This window comes from Balaenoptera ricei, chromosome 1, assembly GCF_028023285.1.
Source record: "Balaenoptera ricei isolate mBalRic1 chromosome 1, mBalRic1.hap2, whole genome shotgun sequence".
Lineage (NCBI taxonomy): Eukaryota > Metazoa > Chordata > Mammalia > Artiodactyla > Balaenopteridae > Balaenoptera > Balaenoptera ricei.
In genome coordinates this window covers 159,091,371-159,118,187 of record NC_082639.1, presented here as the reverse complement: position 1 = coordinate 159,118,187, position 26,817 = coordinate 159,091,371, and the positions used below count along the sequence as shown (strand labels likewise).

Below are 26,817 nucleotides of genomic sequence, written 5' to 3'. Positions count from 1 at the left end.
GCCTCTAAGGTGGCAAAGGACCCTCATTTGCTTTGGAAAGTGCAAGAGGGAGGATATAAGATTTTCTTCTCCCCCAAATAACGGATGTCCTCTGGGAACGTGTCTCAAAGCTCTGTTAGCCTGTGGGCTCTGAGCACCCTGGCCCATCCATCAGCAGGGCTGGTCTGCCACCTTCGTTAGGGATCTTAGTTCACCCATATAGCCCCCACTTCTCCTGTTGCCCACTCCCCCTAAACATCCTGGGAGCGTTTCTAAACTGGGTAGTAACAAACTTATCTGCTTTCTCTGACTCTTACCTCCACCCTGTCCTCTCAGACAGCCTGACTTCTAGGCCAGTCAAGGTCTTCCAGCACTGTTTTCTGCTACCCTTGGGCAAACTCTCTGGTCCTTTTCCTTCCTCTTCCTTTTACCTTCCTTTTCTTCCTCATGCCAGCCACATCTGCAGAGTTGAGACGTTGGGTCCTCCAGAAGTCATCTTGTTCTTCTTCCTGGTATTAGTTAGGACTTTTGAGTACGTTACTGGAACTGCTCAAAGCACCTTAAACCCCAAAGGGGATTTTATTGTAAGGGCCAGAGAAACGGCTGGACCACAGGAACAAACTAGAACCAAGAAGCTAAATGCTGCAAGTATGGTCTTGCCCTTTGTTCCTCTCCATGTGCTGGCTTCAGTTTCTTCTCCCTGCAGAGCCCTTCCAGCTCCGTGGTCAGCCTACAGGGTGGAAAAGATGGCTTCCAGCAACTCCCTCGTGTACCTGTTACCTGGAGAAGGAACGATCTCTTTTTTTCTCTCAATCCCAATTCCCATCCCTGGAAAGGTGTTTTGGCTGAGCTGGGGTCAGGTGGCTACCTATAACCAAGAGAGTAGTGTCAGGTTTTAGGATCATGGCTGTTACCACCGGAACTATGTGGGTATCAAGGTGGAGGGGCAGTTTCTAGAAAGGGATGGGTACTTTCTATCACCATTAGCCTTTCCTGGACCTCCAAGCCTAGAGGAGTTTGGCTTGGAGAGTTCACACACCCCTGGCCTCTTTTGTTCAGCTCTTTTCCCGCCTGGCTATGGGGGCTGGCAAGTCCTAGTAGGTAGCACGGCAGTGTGACTGAAGGAGCCAGGGCATGGCTGCGGAGTCCTTGCCGCTCCCCGTGGGTGGAAAAGGCATGGAACCCGAATCTTGAAGGCCATTCAGGCCCCCAGCCTACCCAGAGTTATCACTCTAGCCTTTTAGTAAAGTCCTTCAGGAAAGATTTTATCGTTCCATCAGACACTAGGGAGTCAAGATCTAAAAGCCTCATGCCTAAAAGCGCGTCACTGTCTCTAAATTCAGTCTTTCATAATGTTATTGAGTCCACTGTCCCCCATTCCATCTCGGGCTTGTGAGGAGGACCGATGCCCGCCATCTTGTTTAGGTTAGGATCGAATCAGTGACTATGAAATCATCCCCTTGCATGAGAAGACAGGGATTTGGGCCAGGGTATATGGGATTTGGAACCGTTTCTGGCTGGCTGCTGCCCTTCATCCAGATGAACTCCAGAGAAGAGAAACACATTGAGGGGTCAAGTTGTCTAAGCCTTTCATGGAGCTGTCCCTCCTTCACGCCTTCCTCTGCCCAAACTCTCACCTCCATCCACTGTAATGGCAGACACGGCCAGAAGTGCTGGGGCTGGAAGGAGGAGGCGCTGAGGAGGCAGGCCCCACTTGGCTCTGCTCCGGGCGGGGCGGGAGGGCAGAACTGAGCCCTTCCCTCTGCTCTTGCCTGACTCCGCGGGAGCCTGTGAGGTGGGGGTGTCTCTGGGTGGAGGAGAGGGAGGGCCTGCAGGGACCCAGGAGCTGAGCTATTTCTGGAACACAGAACACATCTGCAGCAGCCACAGAGAAGGTCAAACTCTGGGCGCAGGGCTGGAATGCAGGGGCCAGGCGGCCGGGGGAGCTGCGGTTTTACCCCTCTTGGCAGCTTGGAGGGCCCCTGCCTTGCCCTTTGGGGAAGGTGGGGCTACCCATAGCAAAGTATGTGGGGTAGGGAGAGATGTGGCCCCAGTGGCGATGGTGATGGTGCAATGCATTGGAGGGGGTTTGGGGAGTGGCACAAAATCCAAATACCCATTGCGCTGAGGTGGAGAGAAATTTAATTCCAGGGTATGGGGGCTCTATTTCGTGCTCTCTGTCATGAAAAATAAATCAGGTCAGGCAAAGCACTGTGTGATGGGAAAGAGAAACAGTGCTGAGGCAGGGGCTGGGAGGCTCAGACAAACACAGGTGTGTGAGCTGTGCCTGAGTTCAGAGGTACGGACGGACAGACGTGGCGGCGAGTTTACCGGGAAGCGGTGCAGCTTAGCTTCAGCCTCCCACTCGCACCAGCGCCTTCCAAGGCTCCCTCTAACTTGTACTTGTAGTCTTTTTCTTCATAAGAACTGCCCAAATTGTATAAGCTTCAGGCCCCACAGACCTGGCTCTGCCCCTCCATTCTCATGCACCCACCTTCACTCACCCTCCTTCCTTCCCTTGCTGCCACTTCACAAGCCCTTTCTTCTACGTACAATACCCGGTGTCCTCCATGCTTTACCCTCATCCTCACACATGCCTGTGTGTGGCCTGGGGCTTCTTGAGTTTCTGTTTATAGTTAGAAAATTGCCCTGCTCCAGCTCTGCCTTTGTCACAGAGGGGCCATCTTGGCTAAATCTGACCGCTGCTTGACCTTTGGGCACCCTGCCCTTGGTCTGCCCCTCTTCAGCCCCCTAGATGCATAATCTGTTGGTTTGTTTTCCTTCTCATGCTGTGGGTCCTCCTCAGCTGGACCCAAACTGTAAAATAGGGAGAGAGCTCCAGAGGAGCTTTCTCAAGGAACCTGAAGTGCTCAGGACTTGGTAGCCTCTTTTGTCCTCTCAATCACTCTATGCGCAAGGTAATTCCCTGCTCAGGCCCAGTGGGCCCCAAGGGGCAAGCACTTGCCCACATTATACAGCTGGATGGGTGCAGTACAAGCACTAGAACTTGGGTCTTCCCAGACAACTCCTTCAGCCCAGTGATGTAGTCCCTAGAATTGACTTGCTTTTTAACTTCCAAGTGTGACATGACACAGAAAAACAGAATCTCCCTCCTAGTTCAGAGTATGATAGGGCAGACCTCCCTCCTCTTTGAGATTCTTAGGTGTTGATTATTCTGGCTCCTAAGGGTAAGGGGTCTGCCTCAGATGATCACAAGTGATCTGAGGTGGGTGGTGGCTTAAAGGCATTACAAACTAGATTGAGGAATATCTAAAGTGCCATCTTGATGGATAACTTCTTTAGGAGCAATTATTAAGCATTCATCTTCACGTGTCAAAGTGCTAAGGGGTTTTGTAGTCAAAAATTAGGCCATTGGTTCCCATGAGTGAATGATCTGAGACAGAGGCAGACAGTTAATAATGATTACTGGCATTTACTGAACATGACTAGGTGCCAGGATCTCTCTTGAATTCTCTGCTTGTATAATCTCATTTAATCCTATGACAGACCCTTGAGGTAGGAGTTTATATTATCCCTGTTTACAGATAGGGGAATGAAAGCACAGAGAGGTTAAGTCACTCACTCAGAGCCCCTTAGGTAGTAACTGGTAGAGTCAGAATTGGAACTGGGACAGTCTGACTCCAGAGCCAAAAATCTCAAGGCCAATGCAGATTCAACTCAGCAAAAATAAACTAAAGGATTAGTTTGTAGGATGATGCACGAGAAGGGAATTTCAAGTTGCACAACGAACTTGAAGTGGGAAAAGACTGGCTTTGGGCTGTGTCCTGGGCTCTAATCCCAGCTTTCCCACTTCCGAACCGTGTAGCCTTGGGCTGCTTACCTGACCTCTCAGGTTCCTCCTCCATAGTTGCAGGACAGCAGTACGTATCTCGGGAGGTTCAGCAGAGAATGTGCTAGTGTCATGCCTTGGGTAGGTGTTAATTTCCTTTCTTTTCTGTGCCAGTTGTCAAGGTTAATTCTTGTTTCGGGAAGAAAATGTCCAACCAGCCCTCCAATACCTAGTCTTCTGGACAAGACTTCCTGCCATCACCATTGGTCCCTCTCGGGACTGCCTGGAATTGGAGGAAAGACAGGCTGGAGAGAGAGGGGCATTTGGCTTAATGTAGCTCTCAGGCAGCTGTCACCCTCTGACCCTTATTACTTCATTATCTTTTCTTTCTTTTAAAAACAAGGATATTCTCTTGCATAAACACAGTACAATCAACAAATTCAGGAAGCTTAACATTGATACAATACTATTATCTAATAGACAGTCACCAGTTGCTCTAGTAATGTCATTGGAATCTAATCCAGGAGCATGTCTCTACTCCTCTTTAATCTGGAATAATTCCTCAGCCTTTCTTTGTTTCTCATGCACGGAGGTTTTTGAAGAGTGCAGGCCTCTCTCTGGCCCTTTCTGGGCCTTGTCCAGTCTCCCCATTTCCCTCCCAGTCCCCCCAGTCTCATCCCTGAGCAGGGCTGACTTGGGTGAGGTGACTGAGGCACTCTCCTTAGGCACAAAATTTAAGAGGATGCCAAAAAACTCAGTAATCAAGATAAATAACATTTAATGCGATATTTTCAAAAATCAAAATCAGTGCAAAAATTTCATGAAGAACAAAAATATCAACATTTTCAATAACAACAGGATAAGTAACAGTGTCATTCCAAGCAATGTTGGAGCCTCAGGCTAAAGGGAAATTGAGTAATACTGATCTGGTCTTTATTTAAAATGATATTTCATTCATCATGGATTTTTTTTGCACTAATTTTTATTCCAAAAAATATTACATTAAAATATTATCAATCTCGATCATTGACTTTTTAGATGCCTCTTACATTTTGTGCCCCCATGCCCTGCAGAGTGGGTTTCCTCCCTCCTGTCATCCCGTCCTCAGAACAAGGGAGAGAGAGAGGTGGGGCTCCCAGCCAGCCCTGGCCCTGGCCAGAGTGGAGGAGGAGGGAGGGTGGGGGACAGAGGAGGAGGGAGAGGAAGGGTGCAGAGGCCTGGAGCCCTCTAACAGCTTCCAGCTGCTTCCACACCCACCAGACTTCCTGCCTTGGGAGTGGTGTTTGGTTGGTTTTTCCCCCCTCTTTTCTCATCAGATGTGTGATCTGACTAGATCCTTAGATACCCTCATCTCTCCCAGTCTCCCCTGTCTTAACACTGCATGGTTCCCCTTAGTTGAGCCTATTCTGACCCTAGATCTGCCCCTGTTTTCATCCATCCTGGGGCCCCTTCTGGGTCTGTCACTTGTGCTGTAGAAAAGCATCCACCCAGAGTGGGGTGAGCACCACGATGCTGGTTCACGTTCCACAGCTCTGGGAGCGGAGCCAGGGCTGAGGGACAGGCGGGCGTGTCAGCCAGGCTGTGGGCAGACCGCGTGTTAACAGGAAAGAGCTCCAGACTGAGGTTAAGAGACTCTGGGTTTAGCCTTGCCTCCCATGTAGGAGGTGGTGGGTTATCTTAGTCAAGACCCTTTACCTCTTTGAGCCTCAGGTTTTATGTTTGTTTGTTTGTTTGTTTTTTGTAAAATGAGAGTGTTAATATTTTTCTGCTTACCTCATAAGACCGTAAAAGAATCAAGTGAGATAATGATGAGAGGGCTTTGTGAACTGTACAGGGTTTTACCTGATATTTTCCCTTCTGTCATAAAACAAATAATTCTTTATTTTTATAAAGGCCACATTCAGGTCTGCCACATTATTTGACCTAAATCCAGGAGAGGAGTCCAGGCTGATTCAAGGCCATGTCCATTCCTGTCTTTAACCAGCAGACTAAAGCGGATCACTATGAAAAGCTGGAATCCGTGCCCACCCCGCCTTCACTTGCCCACATTCATCACAGTATAAAACATAGTGGGTGAGGCCCAGGAGTAGGTGCTGCGTTTTTTTTTAATGTCTCATATAATATACCTCTATAAGAGGTATAATTGATTTATGATAAACTATTTAAAGGGTAAAATTTGATGCATTTTTTGAAACCATAACTACAATTAAGATAATGCACATATATCCATCACTCCTCAAAGTTTCTTCCTGCCTTTTTGAAATCCCTCTGTCTACCCTATGTCCATGCAACTTCTGATCTGCTTTCTGCCACTATAAATTCGTTTTATGTTTGTAAGGGTTTTGTATAATGGAATCATACAGAATAGATTTTTTATTTGGGGGGAAGGGGTCTGGCTTCTTTCATTCAGCACAATTATTTTGAGCTGCATCCATGTTGTTATGTATATCAATAATTCATTTCTTTTTATTGCTGAGTCATATTCCACTTTATGGATGTAACACATATTGTGTTCACCTATTCATGGACATTTGAGTTTTTTGCAGTTTGGGGCTCTTACAAACAAGCTGCTATGAATATTTTTGTTCAAGTCTTTGTGTGGACATATGCTTACATTTCTTTTAGGTAAATACCTAGGAATCAATGGGTTGTATGTTGAACTGTACGAAAAAGTTTGGCAGTTTCTTAAAAAGTTAAAGTGGACGTACCATTTATAGTCTCATCAGCAGGGTATGACTTCCAGGTCATTTACATTTTTGTCAATATTTGGTATGATTAGTCCTAATTTTAGCAGTTCTGGTGGGTGTGTGTAGTGTTATTATGGATTCAATTTGCATTTCCCTAATGACTAATGATGTTGAACATGTTTTCATGTGTTTTATTTGACATAGTATATCCTCTTTGGTGGAGTGTCGGTTTAAATCTTTTGCCCACCTTTTTTTTATTATTGTGTTTGCTGTCTTAATATTTAGTTGTAAGAGTTTTTTATATATTCTAGATGAAAGTTTTATGACACATGTTTTGCAAATATTTTCTCCAGTTTATGGCTTACCTTTTTATTTTTGTAACAACATCATTTGAGAAGTAAAGTTTTTTATTTCAATGAAGTTCTATTTCTTTTTCTTTTTGGCTGTGTTGGATCTTCATTTCTGCGCGTGGGCTTTCTCTAGTTGCGGTATGCGGGGGTTACTCTTCGTTGCGGTGCACAGGCTTCTCATTGTGGTGGCTTCTCATTGTGGTGGCTTCTCTTGTTGCGGAGCATGGGCTCTAGGTGCATGGGCTTCAGTAGTTGTGGTTCATGGGCTCTAGAGAGCCGGCTCAGTAGTTGTGGCGCATGGTCTTAGTTGCTCCACGGCATGTGGGAACTTCCCGGACCAGGGCTTGAACCTGTGTCCCCTGCATTGGCAGGCAGATTCCCAACCACTGCACCACCAGAGAAGTCCCTGAAGTTTGATTTCTTGATATTTTGTTTAAAGTTGGTGCGTTTGTGTCATATTTAAGAAATTTGCCAAACCAAAAATCACTAAGATTTTCTCCTGTGTTTTCTTCTAGAAATCTTATAGTTTAAGCTCTTACATTTTAGGCCTTAGTCCATTTTGAGTTCATTTTTAATGGTAGGGTCAAGGGGTTTTGTTTTTGTTTTGGGTATATGGACCTCTAGTTTTCCATCACCATGTACTGAAAAAGCTGTCATTCCCACATTGAATTGCCTTTATACCTCTGTGGAAAACCAATTGACCATATATACATGGTCATTTGGTCAATTCCTGGACTCTCTATTCTGTTACATTTATCTGTACATGTATCTTTATGCTGATACCACATTGTCTTGACTACTGTAGATTTATAATCTTGAAGTCAGGTAATCTAAGACTTCTAACTTTATTCTTTATTCTTCTAACCTTATTCTTTTTTTTTAAATTTTTTGGGGTTATTATAGGTCCTTTTCATTTCTATATGAATTTCAGAATCACTTTGTCAATTTTTACAAAGAACCTATTGAGATTGTATTGACTCTATAGGAAAGTAAGTGGAGAATTGATATTTTAACAATTTCCTTTTCCATACAAAGAGTATATTTCTCCTTTTATTTATATTTTATTTAATTTCTCTCGCTAGTGTTTTACAGTTTTCAGTATATAGGTCTTGCACATCTGTTGTCAAATTTATTCCTAAATATTTCATATTTTTTACCCTATTGTAAGTAGTCTTTTAAAAATTTCAATTTTTCATTGTTTGCTGCTAGTATATAGAGATACAACTGATTTTTCTATATTGACTTTTTATCCTGAGCCCCTCTCCCCCTTTAAAACTCAATTTTACAGAGCAGGAACCTGTAAATACTGAGATGCAGGGCTTTTACATGATATGATAAGCATTTAAAAGCATGTAAAAACATCAGCATCTTTGCCCATTTTAAGTTAATAAATCATACTGTAGCAGCCCTGCAGCCAGATGTGAGAGGAGGGGGTGGTATGGTGAACCTGACCCTCCACAGGCAGTGCAGCCCTAGATTTCTGGGGTATTCTTGAGGGTGAATGGAGCAGGTGGGAATGCATGCAGCCCCTTTAAGAGATCAGGGCCAACCAGCCATCAGGCCGCTGGGAAGGCAGCCCAGGAGATAAGATAAGGCCCCCTGGCAGGTTTAAGCCAGGGTCTTGAGCCACAGTGACTGGACTACTGACAAACAGGAACCAGGGGTGATGAGAGGAGGTGCAGCTACTAGACTCAGACTGGCACGAAGTGGAGCAGCCTGACCACCCACTGGGGCCTGAAAGGAGAAGGGGATATTAACTGTGGGTGTGGAGAAAGAGGGCACTTGCATTCTCCTGTATAGCCTATCATGTTTATGATCATGGTTTAAAAACGCTACTAGACTGTACTTCAAGGCTTTCTATGTAGTAAATGTTCCATAAATATGTTTATTAACCTCTATATGCTCCCTCTACTGATATCCTTATGCTGTCATGAGATACTTTGTTATTGGATTTGGAGACTACCTGATTTTTTGCTCAAACTAGAAAAATCCTGGCAAGGACTTACTCTGAAAAGTCTGGAGCTGCTCATTTGCACATATCTGCATAGATTTGCATGTGTCCTACATGTAGATACTTCTATGCTGGATTTAGATTTCCCCAAATCAGTTGCCTATTTTTAAAGGGATAAAGAGGTGATTTGACTCTACTCATTCCTGCTCACCTTTCTTCTGCATCCTCCAAAGATGCAAAATTATTTCTGCAACTTTGAAATATAAAGAAGACCACCCGTGACACACAGTTTGTGCAGTTACAAGCAATCCTTTGCCTGTCAAGTTATTGTCCATCTTCGTTTCTATTACAATTCCTAGCTCCAACCTCCTGGGTGAGTCAGGGAATTATTAAGGCAAAGAAACCCTGTAGCTAAACAACCAGGAGCTGAAATTGCTTAGAAGCCTTCCAGGACTGTGCCCTGTACCTAGACAGAGAGGCTAGAGGCACATACATTGACCTGAAGACCACCTTCCCACTGTTTCCTGGCCCAGGGCTAGGGATGCTATGACTACCTTTGTCTGTTCTCCCTCCTCCAGGAATAAATAAAAATATCATCCCCTCCCCCCAATCCTGGCTCCTCTATTGGCCTGCTAGGCAAATATTTCATAATGTGGGCTCATCCAATTGGGCATCATGCCAGAGCCGAGCACCTCAGGTTGCCAGCGTGCTCCAATCAGGCGGGGCAGCCTGGGTGGGACTAGAGGGCTCCTGCTTTCCACATGGGAGGCAGCAGCATTACTCAGGTGGATGGCATCAAGGTGGGACTTGCCACTTTCTCAGAGCTGGGAAGAGGGGACAGGGCTGTCCATCAGCCAACTGGAGGCAACCAGCACTGAAGGGGTTAAGGCCAGTCAGCATGTGTGGCTGTTAATGATTGCTACCCACCAGGGACCTGGTGAGTGTTAAAGGAGAACCTTTTCCCTATTCCTGAGTGTGAAAGGAGTCAGGGCGAGAGCAGAGGGGACCACAGAGAAGAGCCGGTGAGTGAGAGGTTATCTGTCTGCTATATATTTGTCTGGGTGGCTCTGGAGCAGGTAAGAGAGCACCAATATTCCCATTCCATCAGCTAGAGTGGGCTTTTGTTACAACCGGATACAAATTCTCAGCTTGGGGCCAGATTTCGGTATCATTCCTATTTATTGGAAGGAAATCTTTAGGGTTGTCTTAGTCTAAGGGGTGTGAACTACTTGGCACAGAAGCCGGAAATACACATCATTGTCTGTCCTGACGCAGAGACAATGGTTTGGTGTGGCCACCTTGCACACAAAGCTGGAGCCCTGCTCTTCCCCTCTCCCTGAGCCATTGTCTCCGGAGAGGGGCTCAGGAGCCCTGGGCAGAAGCACCATCCGCCTCTTCACAGCCGTTTGCTGGGACCAGCCCGGAAGGAAGGCAGGGAGGGCACAGCCAAAGGAGATGGGCATAACTGTGCCTTGCCTTTTATTCTTTTTACTTCAAGTCAGGTGTGGAGAGGTAGGAGGCAGGATGCAAGGGATGGGGGTGGAGCAGAGAGTTGGCGGGGACTCAACGTGTTAGAAGATAAAGTTTGTCATTTGGGAGCAAAACAAATCCAGGAAGAGAGAGAACCAGTCTTTTCGGTTTAGATGTCTGTTGTCCCCTTGCCCCCAACTGCCCATTCAGGACCCTCATTCCCTCCAAATATTGGGCCTCTTTGACCCAGGCACCTTCTCATGACAAGTCAGACTTGTGCAGGGAACGTGGACAAGAGTTTCTTGGCTTCGTTGGAGGAGGTGCTAAGACAGAATTTTCTCAGCTGATTCTGTGTGTGTGTGTGTGTGTGTGTGTGTGTGTGTGTGTGTGTGTACGTACTCATGCGTGCACAAAAAAATGAAAGCCTGATTTGTCTCCAAAGCAGAAATGTTGACTTTACCCCCTCTTAGCCAGGAGCCCTTTTGTCCCCCTGCCTCTTTCTCGGGAGGAAAAAGGTTCGATGACAGAATGATAATGGCAGGCGGCCCTGGAGGGTCTGTTGGGTAGGAACAGAGTGCGCCCTGTGCCAGTCTTGAAGGCAGGTTTGAGAGATAAGGCAAACCCAACCCCCGTGGCTTTCAGCTGTGGTGCTTCCTCCGGCTAAGCTGCCCACAGGCAGACAGAAACCCGGCACGGTAAGGGGGAGGTGCCAGCCACCAGACCCAGTGGGACAGGAGCAAATGCAGCCAAGCTTCTGGGCGTGTGAGCCAACAAAGAGGGGGAAGTCGGGACTGGGGGAGGAGCCAGGCCACTTTCCGTGTTCTGCCTTGTACCAAGAGTTAGCCACACATAAGACTAGCCACCCTCTGTCCTCACACTCCCAGGAGAAGCAGCCCAGAGGAATCGGTATTCCCGGGCAGGGAGGGCTTCGTGGGCATACAACCTGCACAGTTGCCCTGTGTCCTCAGAAGGGTTTGGTTTAATGCTCTTCTGTCGCCATCCTGAACTTCTTAATTTTTGAGCAAGGAGCCCTGCGTTTTTATTTTGCTCTGGACCCTGCGAAGTATATAGCCGGCGCTATTCCCAGGCCAGCCACAAGGGGCAGCAGCAGGATGGTGTTCCTATGCTCCAACAGGCATAGGCAAACTCACCTGTTAATCAGGTGTCACTTACCAAGAATGGCTTCTGTCCTGACCGGGACCAGTACAGCATCCCTTTCCCTTTCTTCCTCTCTACTCTCCTCCCAAAGCGTCTGTTTCTTCTTGTCTTAGCAACCCTGCCTAGTCTTCCTTCAAGGCTACTGCGTGGCAGGGGGACAGGGGAGGGGCCAGCAGTGTCCCTTACCTGATTCCCCCCCCACTTTCCTTTTCTCCACAAGTTCTTCTTTCCCTTACCTGGGCTCCAGGCAGGGTCTAGGTCTGGGAGCGCCTCTTCCATTCCTCTGAGATCGTCTCCCCTCCCCTCTCTAAGCCACAGTTATCAATAGACACACTCTGGCACCTGCTTCATGTGCTATTTGTTTAGGAACAGATTGGACCCCTGTGATTACCACAGACTCCTGGCTGGGTGGGGGCCGGGGTGGGGACAGGGGAAGTGCAAGGGAAGGAAGACTCCTGAGCCTGCTGTCCTCGGTGGCAGTTCCTCTTCGCCTCTCTTCCCCTCTGTGCTGGCTCCTCCCACTGTGGACCGCAGGACCCTGCAGACCACGCAGCCGACCTGTCTGCTCTTCCTCCCTCCAGCCTCACCAGAAGTTGGCCAATCCAAGAAGGAAAATGAGGCAGGAAGGAGAGACAGTTCCTTGTTCTTTCCCCTTTTCCAACCTCCATGATCCTCTCTGTAACCTTTCCCAGTTGCCTCCCCCAGGGCCTGCCCCCAGTAGGGCTGTTAGTAACAATATTTTCAAGCCCTGGAGGGGAGTCTTAATGCATATATTTTAAAATGATGTATTATCCAAATTAATTTTGATTGGACTTTGGAATGTATCATTTGATTTTAGATTTTTAACTTTTTTGTTATTGTTGTTGGTAGCAGATTTCCTTTTTTTTTTGTTTGTTTGTTTAGCTGAGGACTGTAAGAGAACTTGCATTTCCTGAGGACACTGAGCACATATCAGCTGGCAGAAGGACAGACTGCTTTGGAGTTATGTGTTTTATAGAGTCCAAAAATATTAGAACTGGAAGGCGGCTTAGAGAACACCTAGCCCAGTGCTGTCCGATAGAATACTCCACAATGGTGGAACATGCTACAACTGTCCTGTCCAGTTTGGTGGCCTCTAGCCATGGTGGCTCTTGAGCTGTGGCTAGCGTGACGAAGAAACTGAAATTTTAATTTTATTTAGTTTTAATTAATGAAAATGTAAATAGCCACATATGACTAGCAGCTACTAAATTAGATGGAATTGTGCTCCTTGTTTTATTTCATTCCTTTATCTTATAAATGATTATGACATCAGCCACTGACTGAGCAACTGTTAGGTGCCAAGCGTTCTCCTAGGTGCTTTAAGTATGTGATCTTGTTTAACCCTCCCAGCAATGCGGTATCATTCCATGTTACAGATGGGGAAACTGAGGCCCAGAAAAGTAAAGAGGTCAGTACTGCTCAGCCACAGCCATGCGCCAGCCATTCTTTGTTTTCATGTTACAGCTCTCTTCAAAAGTTCTCCAAGTCCTTTCCCTTCCAGGTCTCACTTTCCCTCTCTGGGATGTCAGGGGAGCTCACAGTGATTTTTCTCAGCACACAGAGGTGGAGGCAACAACGTCTCTCTCCAGACACAGTCATTTCCTGGCTGGTTGCACTGGTGGCCCTTGTCCCCAAGCTCTTTTTGGATCTTTTCTACAGCAGACAGCAATCCGGGGAGATTCCTCTGCCCTTCGAGCCCTTAGCAAGCTCCCTGAGTACATGGGAAATTCCAGATTCCTCACTCCCTGCAGAAGGAGGCGTTCAAAATTTCCCACAATCCATCTGCATCCCTGCTCACCCGTTACTCCCAATCTAGGAGAGACAAGAAGCTGAGCCCTCCAGGGGGCAGGTGAGAAGCAGTGCTCACACTAGACCTTTGCTGCCATCCCACCTGCCTTTGCATCCACACCCCATGCAGCCCTCTGAGGTGGGGGCCTCCTTCTCCCAAAGCAGTCACCAAGGCTCCTGCCCTCCTGCTCCCATTGATTTATTGCTCTCTTCTCCCCCAGACAAAGCCTCTGCTCAGTAGACTCTTATCAGAGTCCGGCTGGCCAGTAGGAAGTGAGAGGGGAGAGGAGGGGCCGTGGAGCAGATGGAACCCACCCACTGGATTCCCTTGTGAGAGGATTCAAGGCTGAGCTCTCCTGCCTCGCACTAGCAATTCAACATCCCAGAGCAGAACAGCACATGTTCCCTCCTCCCACTGTGGTCAGACCACTGGCCTGCCTCTAAGCCACTCCACCAGACAGCCATTCAGTTCCTGGGTGTGAGGTGCCGGCCAGGCACAGTGACACAGAAGGTCCAGGTTGTAAGCAGTCTGTGTGTGGCTGCCCCCCCACACCTCTGCGCCCAGGCAGGTGTGGTCGGACTAACATTTCTGGGTACCTCCCACCCTACATCTCACACAGTGCCCAGACCTGTAGCCCATGGGGGTTAGCAGCAAGAGGGTTTGTGACTTTCACCCCTGTGTTCTTGCAGCAGGCCTTGTGGAGCTGTAGTCTCCCCCCTGAACCATGAGGCTCTCTTCTCTCCTGGAGATGAGGAGCTCAGGCTGGAGAAGCAGCAGGGACTGGGGACAACCAAGGAGACAGGAACTTTGTCTTGTCTCTCTTGTCGCTAGAGCTGGGGCAGTGAATCTCGGCTCCCCTGCCTCTGGAATGGGCTTTGCCTTCCTCCCAGAGCAAGGGCCAGAGACCACGTGAGTTTAATGTTTTCCCTGTTTTACCCCTTCAGAGCAGCATCACCTTTCTTCCTCTGCCGTCTAGTCTGGTAGGAAATGTGTGTTGTCTTCTAAACAGGTCACCACTTATTACTACTGTTTCATTCTTAAAACGAGGAAACTGAGGCATGGAAGAGCTTGACGCCCGCAGATTGCTGGATTGGGAACCAAGAAAGCATTTGTAGCTTTTGAGGGTGTGGAAGGAGGGGCACCAGCCCAGCTGCATTACTCTCCAAACACTTACTTTGTACAATTCGTTCCCTTGGGGTGGGTGGGGAGACTGCTCTCTGTGGGACACCAGGACCAAATCTGCTGAGCTAGGAATGAGGAAGGCTGGTTCCAGTGACCTTCCATAGGCCTAGAAGCAGACAGCTGGGCTTCCTCAGTCTCTGAAGGGTAGGGGTTTGGGATTTGGCTCAGAGCTTGGCGCGGGGGTGTGTGTGGCGGGGGGTGGTGGTAATTAATTATTGCTCTGCCCGTTACCTCTTGGGCCTCTTTCCAGTTGCTGACTGTCAGGAGAAAGCAGCTTGGAGGCTGAGGGGAGGGGACTGGAGCCCTTTTCCCTCTGCTTCTATCTGGCTTAGATGGGGGCCACTCAGGGGAAGGATGAGAGAAGGAAAATGTGGAGCTGGAGCCGTAGAGAGCTCCCGTTTCTCCTTTCATTTCCTTTTCCCCTTAGCAGGGACAACACAGAGGCATAGGACGAGGAGCATGAGGACCCCCAGGGAGCTGGGTTGCCCCAGTTTTCCAAGTTGGGTCAGGATGTGAGGGGGGAAATGCCTCCCGACCTGCCTGAGATGACTTCTGTGCCCAGAATCACAGTTCTTAACACCTGGAAGGGCCGTCGGTGTTCAGATAGTTAAGGAATGGTCATCCCAGCAATGACACTCAGTAATTTATCAACCAGAAAGGACACTGGCTTGGAATCCTGGAGGGCCCCAAGGTGTCTCTGGATCACATAGAGGAGGGGAGGGCCAGTTATTAAAATATTGAAATTCTTCCTTATTGGAAGAGTAGCCCTTTACCAACCAATATGGAAGAACTTCAGCATTTTAATAACTGGCATGGTTATGCCGAATATCCACCCTGTTTATCTTTATTTTTCAGAAGACAAATGGAGTTCCATAATGTAAAATAATCAGTTTGAAGATAAGATAATCCAAGTTTGGGTAGAAGATCAGCATGAAGATTCCCCACGAACTTCCCCTGAGTGATATTTGTACTCTCCCCCTCACCAGACACACACACACACGCATAAACACACATGCACGCACTCACATACACACAATGAAGCATTACCCTGACTAAAGAGTACACAAGGCCCTCATACCCTTACCTGCAGTTGTAAGCTTGAATGTCCAGGCTCAGGCGATTATATAGTGAGAGACTAGAGGACATCCACATAGGATGGAAGGGAGGAAGCCTGGATCTGGATCCCTGATTTGTAATTTCCATCCCTTGGCTACTGAGCCAGCTTTTCTGCTTTCTACCTGAGGTAGGGGCCAAACTCAGGTGAAATTCCCCGAGTGTTCCATGATTGGTCATAGCAGGGGAGGAAAAGGTGTTTTGACCCTTTGGGGCAGGGAAGGGGCTGTGAGGACAGGCAGAGTTTAACAGGAAAGAGAGCAGCCTGAGCCTTATCTCCTAGGCACTCAGCCCAGTAGCCAGCATTTTTGGATGTTCCAAGCTTACTTGGAGAAGACACTCTAATCTTGCCAGTTTGGAAATGACTGTGGCACAAGAGGAGGGCTGGAGCGAGGGCTGGAGTGAGGGCAGGGAGGAGAGAAGAGAGTAAATGCAAGTACAGGGCTGACAGCTGTGTTCCTAGAGCCTGCAGGACTGGTATTTTGATCTGTTGGCAGCATTTGGAAAAAAGACAGTGTCAGGTAGAGGGGCCTTTCCCGCTTGCAAATACCTAGAGGTGCCACCAGGGCCGACCCCTTTCGGCCTCCTCTTTGTGTGGCTGCAGAGGGATTTGGGTGGGGAGAACTTGGCTAGGAAGTGTATTTTTTCCCAGGAATGATGGGGGTTGGTGGGAGTCTAAGGAATCAGGCACATCAGGATTGTTGAGAATGTAAACCAAGTTGGTTTTTCATTGGGAGAGAAAGGTAGAACACATAAAGCTCCTTGAAAATGATGATGAGATCCAGAGGGGAGGTGGAAAGCAGGAGCCAGAAGTCTCCCCCCCTTCGCCTCCTTTGTCGGCTGCAGAAATCCTCCCTGGTGTGTGGACAGTCTGAGCTTGGAATTTGCTAGCTGCGGGAGAAGGAAGTGGGAGGGACGGGCCATAGCAGCCCTCCTTCCCACTCGCCTCGCAGTCCTCTCTCCATCTAATGAGCGATAATGCCAGAAGCCAAGGCCTCGTCTGGATGGGAAAGCCTGGCGGGGCTAATTCTCAGGAGCTCTGGGGACGCCGCAGCTTGGTGTCCTGCAGATAACCAAGAGGGGCCCAGGGTGGAAGGAGTTGAATGTATCTCTGTAGTCATTCTGTATTTATCACGGAGGGACCTCTGGGTGTCCATCCTGAGTGTGTGATGCGTGTGTGTGCACACACGTGTGGACATGCATGCCTGCAAAGAGTCACGAAGACCCGGGTTGATTTTGCTGCTTTTGACTGCGTAGTGCCAGGTGTCACTCCAGATAGATACCGATTCTTGGGGAGGATGTTTGGAGATGAATCAGTACACAGTTACCTTCGTAGTGAGGCTGTCACTAGCGCCTGCAGTTAGAGGCTGCAGGTGTCTGTAGAACTGTAGAAAAGCCCAAACTAGATGGAGGACAAATGCTTGGGAAATGGAGAGGATCTACCTCTTTTCTTTGTAATTTATTGGTTTTGGCACTTCTGGAATGCCAGTCCCCGCATTCCCAGCTCCTGCTCCATCCACTGCCATCTTAAGCCTGAGACTGTGTGTTTTTCATTTTCTAGCTCCAGTACCTAGTGTATTTCTTGATTTGTTTTTTTAAAATATTTATTTATTTATTTATTTATTTATTTATTTATTTATTTATTTATTTATCTGGTTAAGCTGGGTCTTAGTTGCGGCAGGCCTTAGTTGTGGCAGGTGGGCTCCTTAGTTGCGGCATGTGAACTCTTAGTTGCAGCATGCATGTAGGATCTAGTTCCCTAACCCAGGTCACCTGCATTGGGAGTGTGGAGTTTTATCGACTGCTCTACCAGGGAAGTCCCTCTTGATTTGCTTTTAAACAGAATAATCATAGCCATTATCTCTTGTGCATAAAATATTTCACATTTTGAAAGTTTCCAGTTATTGTTTCATAGAATTAGAAAGTACCTCATTTGCATGTGAGAAAACTAAGGGCCAAAGAAGTCAAGTCACCCTCATGTTGGACCTTGGACTGAAAGCCTGGTGTTGCCAATTCTCTTCTCACTGACGGCACTGCCATTGGGGCCACCTTCGTAGGTACCGTGGATAGGGGAACACCTAGTGGGCAACTCGGGAGTTTAGGGATGCTCCAGCCTTCATAGCAAAATCTCCTTTATTGCTTGAGATTCCCCCTTCCCTTGGGTGGAATTCAAGAAGTCCATTTGGAGATGGATTCATAACCATTTGTTCTTGAGTAATGGAGGCCTTTGACATCCCAAAAGAAAGGGAAGAGGAGAGAAAAAAAAAAAACTGATTACCTGTCCCTGTTTCCCTTTTTTAATGTTCCGTACCTGGTAAGTTCTTCCTGGTGTCTAACCTAATGAAAACCTGTCATCTGTGAAGCTTAGTGGCAAAGGAAAAAAACTCCAGCCAGGCATTCTGTGTGCTCACTTAATCCTGAGGATTTCAGAGCCCTCAACAAGCAGGGGAAACCCTTGAGCCTTCCTTCCTCCTCCTGTGCTATCTTCAGTGGGCATGGGAGAAGTAATTTAACTTGCAATTTAAGCAAAGGCTGTGGGAGGCCCCTGAGCTCAAATTGAAGGGAAAAGGGATATTTTTGCCTTCTAGAGGAAGAAAACTCATTTCCCAATGCACCTCCACCCCTCCTCCTCTGCAGATGAGCTTAATTTTCTTCCCCTCCTAATGAAGATGGATCAAAGCCAAGCTATATATTCAAGGGGGAGCCAGGCAGGGGAGCTAAGTGAAGGGGTGAGGGGACGGAAACAGAGCTGCTCTCATGGAAAGGAAGTAATTAATTTTAAGAGAGAGCAAAGATAGGGAAGCCCTTGGTAATAGAATGTCAAACTCCAAATGCAGGTGGCTAAAAATTAAATCAGAGCATATGGAGTTTCTTTTGTTCATTCATTCACTTATTCATTCAACAAATATTTATTGGGTACCTACTGTGCACAGGCAGAGACCCCAAGCAGGCATCAGGAGAGGGCCCAGCTCTCCATAACCACAGCAGGGCTCCAATAACTGGATTAGGGATAGGGAGAGGTGGGATCTGGAAAGTGAAGCCACTTGTCATCAGGATAAAGCATTTGCAGAAGTACCACTAAATGGCTGAATATATTGACCTTTTGGATTTAGGATTAGTTGCTTAAATATCAGCAGCTGTTGACCCCAGCTATATCCACCCAGCTTGTCTCATCACGGGTTAAATAATTATGTTGTCCTTTTCCATTCACTGATTGCTTTGTTCTCTGACCGAGTTCTGTCCTCAATCCAAAAAATTAGATTAGCTCCTCCCTTTCAGTGTCTGTTGACATCACATAATTGCCATAACAACAGACTATGATGTCAACAGAATGCCTGGTGCTGCTGAAAGGAACCACATTGGCCAGAAAGGATTCTGTCATCCAAAGATAAAAATGGAATGATATCAAAAGCCAGAGGAACTGAAATTTGATATCAAAAAAGAACATCTCAGCAGTATAAGATAACAGTGGGTCTGGAGCTTCCTTTCCTGGAACCCTTCACAAACAAACAAGGCACTTACTGAGACTGATTGGAGAGCAGGCTTGCCTGGAGGCAAGGGCTTGGAAGAGATGACCTTCAGAAGCCCCTTGCATGGAGGGCCCTAAGACACAGAGGACATTAGGAAAAGGGGAGATGTGACCATCTTCGATCTCTGGAGAGTTCAGAGTAGCTAACAACGATGCAAACCTCCCTGCCCCAAGCAGATCTGACAGTTTCCAGCTGGAATTTATTATATTGCATCTGGGCAGATTTACAAAAATAAACACATGGTGACCCCCTCTGAGCCTCATTTGCTACCCTCTTCCTCATAAGATTTGGGAAGAAGCTTTTCTTCCATTTCACCCAAGCAAAGAAGCCAGTCCTCACCACCAGCTCTGGCTCCATGACACCCACGCCCATGTGCTTCACTTGCTCCCTCATCTGCTGGGCCGCCCCAAGCGCAGGGCAAGCAACCTGGGTCTGTGTCTAAAGGGAGTGTGTAGGGGGATGCTGCAGACAAGCTTCGTGTTCATTCTGCTCCCGTCCGTACCGAAGGCTGGGCAGGCTGGGAGGAGAGAGAGCTTCCCGGCTTCGGCAGCAACAACAATAGCAGCACGTGAATCTGGAGCCTCATTTAACCCTTGTGCCCACTGGGTCGGAAGGGTCTCTCTGAAGCAAGTGGATTTCAGCCCAAGGGCCTGCGTTCTGGGCTAGGAGTTGAGGAGGCAGGGAGGGCTGTCTTCCTGCAGGTTGGGCTGGCATGGGTTTCTGCCGTGCAGATGGGAATGCAGCCCCAGACTCCTCCGTCTGCCCAGCTACTCTGCGTCCTTAGCTCGGCGAGGTCAGACTACCTGGAAGTTGTACACCTGCTCCCTGTACTCCGTCTCTCCATTTTTGCATTTACTCCTTGGGCACCTGAACTGAGAAGATGTCATCCCCTGCTCACTTATTCTGCCTCTGGCACTCTGCCGGGCAGTGTTCTGTCTGAATGCTGGGAAGCTGCAGACCCTCTAGGGCACCTGGGCACCCCTACCACCACCCAGGGAGAGGCCCTCCCCCTTCCTGGTGCTGGAGCCAGGAGGAGGGGAACAAGCAGCGCCTGCCGCTGCCACGTGCGCCTGGAGCTCAGCCACGGCCCTGTGAGCCGGACCGGAGGACTTACTTCTCAGAGGGATGGTACGAGCAGGGTGGCTGGTGGGTCCTCTGAGGCTGCCAAACAGGGGACAAAGCTGCCAAAAAGATGTTGAAGTTTCGAGCTGATCGACGGGTCAGGTAGGGATTTCTTCAGTGGACTGTGAACCAAGTGAAGTGAGAGCTGAGTTGGCAGGTCACTGGATCCGGGGACGTCAGAGCGAGGGGCCTGCCCGATGTGACCTGGAGAAGGGAGAGTAGTTAGGTCAATGGTTGCTGCATTGCAGTGCTTGTGAAGGGGAAGCTGTTTTGAAATTGGTAGCGCCGGGATGGAGCAAGGACGTCATTTGTAGGGGTTGCTGGGTAGGAGAGTCTGGGGCAGGAAGAAATTTGGTGTCCTCTGAAAGACTGGTACCAGCTGACAGCAGACTGTGAGTGTGCCTCTGTGTGTGTCTGTCTCTCCGTCCATCTATCCATCAGTGCCTGCAGGAGAGGTTCCAGCAGAGTTAGCAGAGGGAACGTGTACAGCAGAATGGGCCGAAGGGGACGGAATGGGTGGAGGGGTGTCAGGGGGGCAGGTGATCTGTGCCACTGGGAAACAGCAGAGACCTTGGTGCCTCAAGGATCTTAGCTGTCACAGACTGCCTGCCCCCACCCCTAGATGAGGCAGAGCCAGGGATGAGGGTGACTGGAAACAGCTACTGTTCCTTGCAAAGATCCCCTGTGGTTAAGTTGAGGAGAGCATCCTTACTGGACCTGGGAAGAAGGGAGGAGTAGAGTTTGAGAAGCAGGGAGCGGGTTATCAATGTGCTAGAGTTAGAACCCAGGCCGAATAGACACTGGCCAGATTTAGGGTCCTGGCTGCAAAACCAGATTTCCACAGAGGCTGTGGCCACTGCCCACTGGGCTTCTAACTTCCACATGTTTTTGGATTCGATCTGAACATGACTGGTTTGGAAGCTGAAAAAAATACCCTCTGATATGATCTTTAGCTTCAGCAGACATCTTAAGGGCTGGGAAGCATCCTCGGCTATGGAAAGGTGCTCTCCAAAAGGTTATTTTACTTCTCTCATGCAGCTGAAGGGATCACGCTGAGGTCTGTTTTCCCCTGGTGCTAGCTAACCTGCCACTTGCCAAGCAGAGCGCTGGCCCTTTGCTGTGGGAGTGCGTGGTGGCCTGGTATTAAGACCCACAAGCCGCCGTGCAGCCTTGGTAGGCTCTGTGCAGGCACCAGCTTCTGGGGGTGGACTGAGCATGCTCTGGGCTCTCACAGTATCTCCCAAGAGGGGTAGGTGAAGAGGACCTTAAAATTGTTCCAGCCCCCCACTGGCTGCACGCTTGAATCTCCCACAGCTTTCTTGCCAGGTGGCCCTCTGCTTGCAGAATCCATCTCAAACTGCTGCCATTTATGGCTTAGACCCTCTGCACCAGCCCCTCCCTAAGCTCTGTCTGCTGCCCTTCCTCCCTTACCTCCCTGCAGAGCCACCGGGAGCTAGCCTGGCAGCCAGCCAGCCAGAAGAGCCACAGCTCCCAAGGGAGCCTCCCATCTGCCTCTGCACAGACCCCGGCCCTGGCCCATGTTCGCCCCTGTTTCCTGGCAGGCTGTCCGCACTACCCTCCCTGGCCACAGCATCCCTTAATTAGATCTGACTGAGAGCCAGCACTCACCTCAATGCTGGACAGCTCCTGAGGTGTCGGCTAGTCAGGTAGCCCCTAGACGGGGAGGCCCTGGACTTGGGGTGTGAGTGGGGCCCAGCCCAAGCTCAAGGATGGAATTTCTGGATGTCTCATTTCATTTGAAGAAAGAGATAGAGCAGGAGAGGAAGGAGTCCAAGGTTGCAAGAGAATTCTTTTAGCAAATAATGAGTGAGCGGTTTTTATGTGGAGCCCTGGCAGGAGTTGTCCCTGGGAGGGAACCAGCCAAACACCAAGTCTTGACTATTGGGGCCCCTCCCTGCCCCCCACATACATGCCCAGGATGGCCACTGAAAGGGTTAAGTGGGGTTTCTTTCCAGCCTGGGGATCTCTAGTAAGTAATTAACACTGTCAGAAAGACATCTTCCCACCCCCCTCCCCTCCCCTCCCTTTCCCTCTCCTCCCCTCCCTTTCCCTCCCCTCCCCTCCCCAGACGACCTTCTACAGCCCAGCCCTCTGTCTTGCTGCTTACGGTCCCACTGGAGGACAGAGCAACAAGCTCCTGTGTGGTCACCATCCCTGTCACTGCCGAGGGCCTGTCCACCCTATAGCCTGTGTCTCTGCCTTCTTCGTCTTGACCACAGCTTCTCTCTCTCTCTTTTGCCTCCACAGCCATAATGAAAGACGGAACACATTTCTACACCCACTGACCGGCCAGGTCCCAGAGGAAAACAAAAAGTTTGACTTGAAAATGTACGTTTACCCCTTACTTGCTGTTTGGCCTTTCCGTCCTTAACCACCATCATCCCGCTGCCTCTGCGTAGCTAGGAAGAGGAAGGGAGTGGGGGTCAGAAAGGAGAGCGGGAGAGGTTTTGGGTTGCTCACCTCAGTTCTGAGGACTGGAAACTTCTGAGACCCATCTGGCTTGATACCCTCAACCACTTTTTTCTGGAATCTTGCAGGTCCCAGGTTGGTGTATCCCATGGGCTGAGCTAAAGGAGTGAGACATGTCTGAGGCTGGCATATCAATCACCCAGGGCCTCTGAGGAGAGTAGTGAGGGAATCTGCTATGACCACGAGAGCCAAATGCTAGTTCCTCTGGTCTTGGCTCAGTAAATGAAAGGAAAAAAAGATAATTAAATGACTCTCATAGTCCAAGTTCCAGAGTCCTAGGGTCTAGGTTTTTAAGATAAATTTGCAGGAAAAAAAGAGGAGACTGTCCAGGGTTACTGGTATATAATCTCGGAAAAGCAGCGGGAGCCGCTGAGAGGACCCCTTGGGAGCGCTGAGGGGACCTAATTTGTGCTGAATGCTGGAACAGTGAATGCAGGGTTGGGAAAAGGGATGGGTGGCACCCATTGTTTCTTGGTCTCACTAGTCACTTCTTTTTTGGTCAACCTGAAATCAGATCGACCTTGGACATGTCCAATAAAGCAGGTGGGAAACGCCCAACTACCACCAACAGTGACCTATCCAACCACAACATGGTGTCCGAGGTCCCTCCAGAGCGGCCCAGTGTCCGGGTAAGTCCGGTCCCCCACGCAAGCTGTTGGGGAGGAATCCTAGGAAACGTATTAGGCTGCTTACTTTTTTCTGCAGGTTCCAAAGAGCAGGTGACGTGATGCAGGAAGTGGAGAGTGGGGAGGAAAGAGGACTCAGACCAGAACCATACAGAAGACCAAAATCTAGACCAGAGGTTCTCAACCTTAGCACTATTAGCATTGGGGGCTGGATAATTCTTTGTGGTGTGGGACCATTCTTTCTCTGTAGTATGTTGAGCAGCAGCCCTGGCCTCTACCCACTAGATGCCAGTAGCCCCCACCCTGTGACAACCAAAAATGTCTCCAGACATTGTCAAATGCCCCCTGTGGGACGAAATTGCCCCACCCTCACTGAGAACCACTGATCTAGGGGGACAGCGAAAGAAGAATAACTCATGAAGGACATGGCAATTGGGCGCTCAGAAAGGGAGGAGGAAGGAAAAGACTGTCAGGGGGAAGAAGTAATCAGAGAAGAATGTTGCAAAGAGGTCCAGTAAGATAAGGGCTAAAAGTATCCATGGGGTTTAGCAACATCGTGGTAATTGGAGACCCTGATAAGAGCAGTTCAGTGGTGTGAGGAGGGCAGAAGACAAAGACAAGCTGGAGAGGGCTTAAGAGGAGATGGGAGGGCAGATACAGGACACTGAAAAGTAGAAAACTGCTCTTCTAAGAAACTAGATAGTAAACGGTAGTGTAGTCATACAATGGAGGACTCTCCGAAAATTAAAAATGGACTGGAGCGAGATGTATAACAAGGATAAATCTTAAAAACATAATGCTGAGGAAAAAGCAAGTTGTAGGATATGAAAAATATGGTATCATTTATGTAAAATGTACAAACATGAAAATTAATTCAGCGTTTTTATAGATAAGCTTGCAGTACAAGCATATAACCATGGACAGGCATACTAATTTGTGGTCAGTGGTTACCTCTAGGGAGGAAGAAAAGGTAATGAGATTGGGGAGGGACTCAAAGGGAGTTTCAGCTCTATTTGTCATGTTTTATTAGGGAAAGAAAACAACATGCAGTGGTGACTTAGTCCCTACTTTTCTGAAATGTTTGAAATATTTCCAAAAAAAAATTTTTAAAGAAACTTGACCATGAAGGGAAATGAGGGGTGGAGGGTGGCAGCTAGGAGATATGCAAGATGCAAGGAGGTTTTCTTTGTTCACTTTGTTTCGTTTCAAGGTGTTAAGGGCAGGAGGGGAATGACCCAGTAGGTAGTTTCAGGAGAAAGGGCATAGCCAATGAGTCATGTTTGTGTAGAGACAGGAGTCAGGTGCCAATTTGCTGTCAGCCTGGATAGGGGAGGGGCCCTTTTCCTGAAGCTGCATAAGAAAGGTATGTGAAACGTGGCGGTGGGGCTAGGAAGTTCGAGACACTCCCACCTGATGTTTTCAACTTTTGCAGGAAAGTAGGAGGTAGGGTTTTCTGCTGAGAAGAGTGGGGTGGATAGAGAGGCGTTGGGGGGCGGGGGGCTTCAGAATAAGCCCAAGGGTCAGTGGTCAACAAGGAACATTTGGAATATTGCCCAATAATACTGAAGGGTCATCTGAGGTCGTAGACTGAATCTGTGTGGCTCTGATCCACAGGTGTGTGTGGTTTTTCTCCAGCAATGCTATGGCCTGGCAGATGGTTGCATTGACCTAAGGTTGAGGATTGCTGGGAAGCTGTGGCAGAAAGATAAGGAGGCTAGAGTATTACTGTGGGGTTGGCAGGGGAATGGCTGAAGTGGCAAGGAGCAGATTTTAGGCTGCAGAGAGCAGGTGAAACTATGACAGATGACGGACTGAGAGAAAAGGGAAAGATTTTAGGATTTACATATTCTGAGGGTGGTGGATGACTTCTTCAGATGGCTGATCTCCACATTACATGTGGGTTTTTTCAAGTAAAGTACAGAAAATAATTTCATTTCCCAGTTTGGGAGGTACTTTATGATAAACCCCAGTTTCTTCTTTCCTTCCTTCTACAAGTATTTACTAAGTGCTTATTGATTGCTGGACACCTTGCTAGGCTCTGGTGATAAAGAGATGAACAAAACAAAAGTTTTTCCCTACAAAGAGCTCACAGTCTCGTACGGGAGGCAGAAAGTCCACAGTTCTGTTGCAGTGTGACAGATTCTAGACTATGAGAAGATTCTGAGAAGAGGGAGCAGCAACTACTCTGGGAGAACAGGGAGGTTTCGTGGACATGGGGGGCCTGCACTAGGCTGTGAAGGATGAGTTGGGATTTGGTAGTGGACAAGGGAAGTGGGGTTCCCCCGCCTCCCATGGTGAGCAAAGCCCTAGGGAGATGGGAGAGAACCACTCGGAGTTTGGCATGACCAACGGTGGTGCCTTTCTGGCAGAGTGGCAGAAAGTGGGTGGTGGCCCAGCCAGATCTTGTAGACCTGTCCTTGTGTGCTGTGCTGAGGATTGGAATTCTCTCCTAAGTGATGAGAGGTAGTGAGAAATTTTAAGCAAGAGAGTAGTGTAATTAATAAAGTATTTTAGAAAGATAACCTTAGTTCAATACAGAGGGTAGACAGCCAGAAGAGATGACAACCCGTGAGGCACCAACAGCGGCATTGGAGAAGAAAGGACAGGCTTGAGATCCATTAAGAAGACAGACTTGTCAGCCCTGCGTAAATGATGGTGTGGAGGAATGGAGGGAGGAGGGGACGGTGTGAGCTTGTTCAGAGTTCTGGTTTGGGCCACTGGGTAGATTGTGGCCCAGTCACAGAGATGAGAAATACGGTAGAACAAGTTTGGTTAGAAAGAGGATGAGTTTGGTTTTGCGCTTATTTAATCCTAGCTGGACAACTAGTGAGCAAATGGACTGGGACAAATGAATCTATATCTAGATTCATTCTAGCAAATGAATCTAGATCTGGATTAGGGAGTTTTCAGCGTATTGCTGGCAGCTGAGACAATGGGTATGGATGACATTACACAGGCACAATGTATGACGAGAATAAAAGAGTAAGTTTGAGGTCTATCAACACTTAGAGTGGAGGTGGAGATTGAGAAGGACTGGCCACAGACACAGATATTGAAAAGTAAGGAATAGTGCCCCAGAAACCAAAAGAAGAGTTTCAGGAAGGACAGAAAGGTTCACATTGTCGGTGCTTAAGAATGTCAGGGACTGAGTGGCCTGAGTTGACATCGCAGGGACCATTTCTGAAAAGAGGTGGAGGAGGTTTAGGAGTAAAGGGAGGAGAGTAAGTCAGGACTCTTCCCAGCAGCCTATCTCTGAGGAGAAAGAGAGGGAAGGGAGGGAAGGTGTTACCTGACGGGGACAGTTGGTGGAGGGTGGAGGGGGCAGTCAGGTGTGTGTGGGTGCGTGAGGGCCAATGAGGAGGAGGAGAGAGAACGATTGAGAGAGACAGAGACAGACAGTGAGAGAGAGGAGAGAGAGAGATTGAGAGAGAGAAACAGAGACAGAGAGAGAGACAGACAGAGGGATGCTTTAAGATGAAGAGACCTGAGCATGTTTGCTTGGGAGAAGCAGCCAGTGGAGGAGGAAAAAATGAAGACAGATTTGAGAGGTTATCAACGA

General features: G+C 48.4%; 1 protein-coding gene across 21 annotated transcripts in view; it reads left to right on the top strand.

Annotated features, from left to right (window-relative positions):
* The window catches only part of PLEKHA6 (pleckstrin homology domain containing A6), a 120,754-nt gene that overhangs the window by 54,035 nt on the left and 39,902 nt on the right, over positions 1 to 26,817 (top strand). For 7 of the 21 annotated variants that reach the window (XM_059939889.1, XM_059939917.1, XM_059939897.1 and 4 more), the window contains exons 2-3: positions 22,411 to 22,491; positions 23,147 to 23,261. In XM_059939889.1, the coding sequence (XP_059795872.1) occupies positions 23,160 to 23,261 (102 nt within the window). In that variant the 5' untranslated portion in view covers positions 22,411 to 22,491; positions 23,147 to 23,159. Of the gene's footprint in view, positions 1 to 9,706; positions 9,780 to 20,179; positions 20,245 to 22,410; positions 22,492 to 23,146; positions 23,262 to 26,817 lie in introns of those variants that run through there. The other 14 variants (XM_059939857.1, XM_059939828.1, XM_059939819.1 and 11 more) reach the window with 7 other exon arrangements.